This window comes from Diceros bicornis, chromosome 4 (genome assembly GCF_020826845.1).
Source record: "Diceros bicornis minor isolate mBicDic1 chromosome 4, mDicBic1.mat.cur, whole genome shotgun sequence".
NCBI lineage: Eukaryota > Metazoa > Chordata > Mammalia > Perissodactyla > Rhinocerotidae > Diceros > Diceros bicornis.
In genome coordinates this window covers 99061020-99067302 of record NC_080743.1, presented here as the reverse complement: position 1 = coordinate 99067302, position 6283 = coordinate 99061020, and the positions used below count along the sequence as shown (strand labels likewise).

Genomic DNA, 6283 nt, shown 5'->3' with positions numbered 1-6283 from the left:
ACTTCTCCGGTCATGCTGAGGCCGCGTCCCACATACAGCAACTAGAAGGATGTGCAGCTATGACATACAACTATCTACTGGGGCTTTGGGGAAAAAAAGGAGGAGGATTGACAACAGATGTTAGCTCAGAGCTGGTCTTCCTCAGCAAAAAGAGGATTAGCATGGATGTTAGCTCAGGGCTGATCTTCCTCACCAAAAAAAAAAAAAAAAAAAAACCACATAGAATGAGCACAAATTTAGATCTTTAATCCTCAATAATTAATTCAAATGGTCTGCAAACAGTGCTTCATCTTGAATTTTCCATGATCAGAGCATTACTTTCAAGTACTAGTACTGAATTTCAGCAGCTGATTAATTTAAAAAGTCATTATTGAGAGTGATTTGACTCAGTATCAGTGTTCAACTGGTGAATGAACAACCTAGATGGTATAATAGAATAAAATAAGATCCCCTGAATGAATACTTAAGACATTTGCCATAAAAGTATAAGCTTAAATACTCAAAAACACACAAAATGAAAGGGTTTAATTTTATAAAATATCAGGTTCTATTTCTTTCCATTTGTTAAATTAATCCAATGTAGATAAAATATACTCAATTTTAAAATGACAGAAATTTATGTTGAGAAACACATCAATACGTGCCTGGTTATACATTACTCAATAAATATTTGTTGCATGAATAAACTTCTCTAAACTTCCAGTAACCAAATGTCAAGTTTGGCTCCTGAAGTACCTAGGAAGGAGGGCAAGCTTTATGAATAATGATGCATAAAGCTCAATTTGATGGATGTTACTCAGTAGTATACTTTTAACTTACAGTTTTAAACTTAATATCTTCTGGGGGAAATAAGAAACACAAAAACCTTTTTAACCACATGACAGACAGGTACAAAGAGATTTTCAATCATATTCATTTGTACACATTATGATTGGCAAACATTAAGTATAGCAAGCTCACAAGTGCTATTACTTTTAAGGCTCAGTAAAATAGAAAATTAAACACTTTTAAGTTATGCTGACCATAATAATTTACAAAGGTACTAAAAAATGTCATCTAATGATTTCAAGCATACTTTGTGAATTGTTCCTTAAAGGTACTTTTCTCCTAAATTCTTTATGTATTCCTTAATTTTATGTGGCCACCTCCACCAAGTGCAAGCGCTAAAAGTAAATTTCAGTTTTAAAACGTTTCCCAAGAAGATATGCTGAAAGAGATATAACTGCTTTAAAGTATACCATTGGTTTTCTAAGTGAAATATTTAATCAAAAATGAGACCAAGATAACAAAAATTCACAACATTAAGCCTCTTCACATTATGTGAGATAACACATAACAAATTATAATTTAGCATCCCTGATCTTCAGAAGAATTAAGAAAAGAGGTAGAAAACTTTTACCTGGAAGATTTCATAGTGAAGCCAAATTTTAGAGGGTGTGCCTTGCGGATTAGCCCACGAAGTAAATGGCTACGCATCTAATATTAAGAAGTAGAATTCTGAGAAAGTTGAATAAGGCAAGGATTTAAAAACTGTCATAATTTGGAAGTGAAACAAATTCATTCAACATTATCCCAATTGCTTTAGAATTCTTCAACGTCAAATTAAAAGATCGTGGATAAGCAAAGTGCTAATTTGCAGAAATGTGAAATTATGCAAAAGAGCATTCATGGCGGGATAAAGCTAGCATGAAAACGAATACTGTTCAGGTAAGCAAAAGATCTCACAGAAACCAAACCAAAGCACAGCATTATCACTTTAGATGTAGATTTTTTTTAGGAGTTGGAGGAAGTGCTCTTAACAAAAAGCTGAGGAAATTAAATTCCTCTAGACAAATCTTTATGTAAAAAAGCAAAATTTGCGCACTCAAATTTCAAGGAACTTCAGGTAAAAAAACATACCCTGCTTAATTTTAAAATTTTATTCGACGTGACAAAAATCAATAAATGAGTTGCATTAAAACACGAGGCCAACATTCTTTTAAAGCTTCAGTAAGCTGCTCAGGCACCTTTCCCCTCATACATTCTACTGTTATACTCTAGAAATCCTAAATTGGGCACTATCAGTTCCTGTTTTTAGGTAACATTCTCAAGGAATAGACTCATCCCAGTAAAAATTATTTATGTACTTACAATTGGTTAAGTACACATTTATAAAGTCTACCAAGTCGCAATATAAAATCAGGTTTGACAATTCTGAGTATCTTCATTTGAGGAATCAATTCATAATTTAGAAACTATTAACTCACTCAGAGTTTTTTAAAGGACTCAATTACTGGAGACACTGTGGTTTATGTCCAGTGACCTCACACGAGGCCTTCTGCACAACCCAAAATATGAAGTTGTTTTCTTCTACAACTTAATGCTGCTGGGTGCTAGTTTATAATACTAAAACTCAATCTTCAGGTTAGCATCAGTAGATGGCAAGGACCACCTATTCTGTTGCTCCAGCAGAAAGAGGGCATGTATCACCACTGTGGACACACATCTGTAAACTTGCACACTAATTTTAATCTTAACAAGGAATTTCAGTGTCTTAGTGGTTTTAAGTTAAAAGGATGGTTCAAGCATTGTGTCCTTTTGTTCTTTAGGGTAACAAATAGCTTATTGGAAAACCCAGAGCCTTCTGGATCTGTGAGGTAGTAGGCTTCAATCCTCATCATGCATAGATCACACTTCTCCAAAGTTGGTATGGCCTGTCTCCTTGGCATGGTCCCTTGCTTCTGCTTGTCCAGTTAATCCCTTCTGACATACCATGCATCTCAGGGTGAAGCGGTTTACATCAGTAAATTGTCTCTTTCTTCTAGCTTCATCTGCTAATTCCAGTGCTTGTACAAGAACAATATCATCATTAGAGGAGAAAATGGTCAGAGGAGGGGTGTCTGGGTCAGGGAAGTTACGCTGAAGTGGATCATAGTGGATGCCATCATAAATAAGCAGGACCCTTTTGGCATATCCTGCATCTTCCCCAAAACGATCAATTCTTACTGTCTGTGTATCCACTACACATATTTCGCATTGATAAAATTTGGACAAAATCGATATCTCAATAGCTCCTCCCCAAGTATCATCCCTTTTAATCCAGTCACAGTACTCTTGATTTGTTTTTCCCAGGATTGCCTCGTTATAGAAGTCTGGGTCACTTGCTACAATTTCTGCTATGAGGCATCTCATCTCAGGGGCACAAGCTGGATTCAAGACTCCTCCTTCAACAACATAGTACACACTGGTAAAGAGGCAAGAGTTGTCTGCTGGGACTGCGGTTCTGGTAAGCACAGGCAAAGTTTCCCTGATGTAACTAGGAGCACCATGTTTTGTGAATGCAGGTGAAGTTTTGGGCCTGGTTTGGTCTTCTTCAACGATCAGCATGTCGCCTGTTAAAAATAAAACAAATCCAGAACTGCACACAAATTACAGGTGAAATTGAGTGTTCACTAGCCAAGTCTGTAAATTACAAACAGAAGGAGTTAAAGTATAAGCTGGGGTTACTTGGGAGAACACAGCTTTGCAAACAAGCAACCAGTAACACTTCTTGTTCAATGAATCTTCATAAAGATGAAAACAGAACAAAGAACAAAACATTTTAGGTTGCATCCCAATTTAGTGAAGCGGCCTGGATTATACACCTTTATACTTACTTAAAAAGATACATTTCAAGAACAAAATTTCCTTATGCTTGCTCTCTTCATGTTAAAAGCACAAATCTTCCAGAAGGTGTTTACCATAGGCTAGGCCACTAGAGGGTTCTCCTCCTTCTGAAATTTAACATATCCACCCTGTTTAGTTTTTACAGGATCTTTGAACAACAGCGGAAACCTTTTAATTATCAATATTGCTGTTCAAATTTTAATACTGGACAGAAATAACTGCTGTTGTTCAGAACTTCAAAGGGCCTTTACTGGATGTGTAAAAGCAAACTCTAAAATAAGTATACTTAACTGTCAAAGTAAATATATATGAAGGTGATTGCCAAAACAAGCCAGGAAAGCAAAAAAGTATATCCTGCATCCTTCAGACCTGCTATCATCTTTCAGTGATACAGGGGAAAAGAACCATCAGGACAGAGAAAACAGGTCCCACTTTTTTATACTTTTTTGGACGCAGAGGGAAAATAAAATGAATGAGACGTTCTCAAGGTGGACCAGAAAGCAGACGGAGGAAGGGCGGACTCCAAGGCTTCTCTCATAGGTTGGGCCCTCCCTGTCTCTTTCAACTATGTGTAAAGTCAAGGAGCTGCTAGACACTTGCCCCAGCCTCCGTTAAGAGTTCTCTGTTCTTTATCCTTATCCTTGTCCTCAAAGCCTCCAGCCGACCCACAGCCAGCTTACCTTGACTGGTTCTCTGTTCTCCCTCACGCCCCTCTCCGTCCTCCCAGTCCTTTCCCTGGCCTCAGCCTCGATTCCCTTACCTGACTGGATGGGCAAATCCCCCAGAACGGTATCCCCGTTGCTAAGATCCAGGCACTCGGGCGGGTATCCGACGAGGATTCGCTGACAGCCGGGGGCGATCCCGGTGATGGTGGCAATTTGGCCCTGGAGTTCTCGCACCCGGGTCCGGCTGGACAACCCCTGCAAAACATGGGTGCCATCCTTGGCCTTGCAGCGGAGCCGCCACATCGTATCGGTCCGGCCTCCCATGGGCCAGACACCCGTGGAGCCACCTTTGGTCCCAGCAGCAGGTTGGCAGACGCCGCCGGGGCAACCAGCCGCCGGCTGGACTCCAAAATGGCCACCCTTTGCCGGGCCAAACATCGCGAGAAGTCGCTGGTGGTCACAGTTCTCGCGATACTTTGGTGCAGCTTCTCCCTTAGCCCTTTAAGAGTGAACTCTCTTAAAGTGACAAGTTTTCGCCCCCACCCTTCAGGAGCCAAAGGATGAAGATTTATCCGTGTTCCTAAAGTACGACTGGTCTTGCTACCTATAGAGCGAGTGAGGTGCCCTCCGCGTCGGCAGCATATATGCTTAAGGGAAGAGGGCGGGGAAAGGAGTTCCTGAGTACATTGGAATGTAACCTTGCACTTAGTGAGGTCAGAAATCATTAAGTTGGGGCTTCCAAACTACACCGGGAGAAACAGAATCATAGTTCAGAACCTAAACGAATGCCAAGAATGGTCAGTGAGTCAAAGGACCTGTCAAAAACAATCAGGTACTCGTGACTAGACTCATGGCTGCAGCAAACATTGACTCATTGAGATTAAAGGGGCCGGCCGACTGGCCTTTCCTCCGTGAGACTGCAACCTGACAATGTCCATTTGCCACATCAGAAAGCACAGTATGAGGTCAGCATTTGGGCCCAGGGCAGTTGCTACATTCAGGTGGTGGCAGTATATGGGGGAGGAATGAAGAGGACTAACCTATGTCATCCAGATTCCAGTTCACGCCCTGGGTATACAAATATGAAGACGATTCCATTCCTGCCTTCAGAATAACAAGTACTCACTGTAATAGAGAGAGAGGGTGGGGTGTAAAGGACGCATAGCCACTGAATTTCACAGCCACGTGGTAATGCTAGATTATGTGACCTTTTTCAACCCTGTATCTCTAGAACTAAGGACTGTGCCTCGCAGATAAGTGCTCAATAAATACTTGCTGAATGGATAAAGTCAGAGTTGTACAGGCACAGAGAGGGCGCCTATAACATACTAGGAGTTGTAAAAAGCTCCAAAGAGGAGATACTATTTGAGTTGTTTTGAAGGATGAATTTAATCCCGGGTGAAGGAGGAATAAAGACATCTCTGAATTACTCTCTCTTCCAAGAAGCCAATACTCATCGTTCTTTTTCATCGTGGATTCAGAACAGCAAGTCCTACCCTGTGTAGAGTGGCTTTATCCACAGAATCAAGCATCAAACGGTCCTGGGTGCAACTGTGAAAAGTTCACTTGAAAAGTGCAAACTCACCTTAACTTCTGAATAAGTTATATGGAATCTGTACATCTTTTCCCACCTTTCATGACCCAATTTTCTGCTGGAGCAATTTTCTCTTTGGTTCTTCAAGTTGACCATAACAGATGGTATAGCGTGGGAGGTAGGAGGGAGAATAAAGAAGGTGATTAGACGTCCGCTGGAGGATTTGGATGGGTCCAGGGGAGCTCCTGGTTCAGCGATGAGAGTAGTGATTTTCTTAGTTACAATGTCTGACCTATGGGAAGGATATGCAAACACCCTAAGGGTGTCATCAGCTCCAGTGCTGTGGTAGCTTACTCTAGCAAAGCACCTTCTAAAGCTTACGTTCCAATTTATAGATCTAACGAGATGCCGCTGGGATTCAGGGAAGAAAGCGTTAATC

General features: G+C 40.7%; 1 protein-coding gene across 2 annotated transcripts; it reads right to left on the bottom strand.

Annotated features, from left to right (window-relative positions):
• Positions 1-884: 884 nt before the first annotated feature.
• YOD1 (YOD1 deubiquitinase) lies at positions 885-5338 on the bottom strand. Of its 2 annotated transcripts, none has more exons than XM_058540177.1 (2): positions 4406-5321; positions 885-3371 (listed from the first exon to the last, which is right to left on the bottom strand). In XM_058540177.1, the coding sequence occupies exons 1-2, from the start codon at positions 4746-4748 to the stop codon at positions 2668-2670; spliced, it is 1047 nt and encodes a 348-aa protein (XP_058396160.1). In that variant the 5' UTR covers positions 4749-5321; the 3' UTR covers positions 885-2667. The 2 variants fall into 2 exon arrangements, with proteins under 2 accessions (XP_058396160.1, XP_058396161.1); XM_058540178.1 differs by having other exon boundaries at positions 3335-3397; positions 4406-5338.
• Between the last annotated feature and the right edge of the window lie 945 nt (positions 5339-6283).

Bases quoted from the DNA above. Each gene is read 5' to 3' on its own strand.
- YOD1 (XM_058540177.1), bottom strand. From the start codon at position 4,748: ATGTTTGGCCCGGCAAAGGGTGGCCATTTTGGAGTCCAGCCGGCGGCT. The intron at 3,372-4,405 runs GTAAGGGAATCG...TATTTTTAACAG, and splicing joins GGATTTGCCCATCCAGTCAG to GCGACATGCTGATCGTTGAA.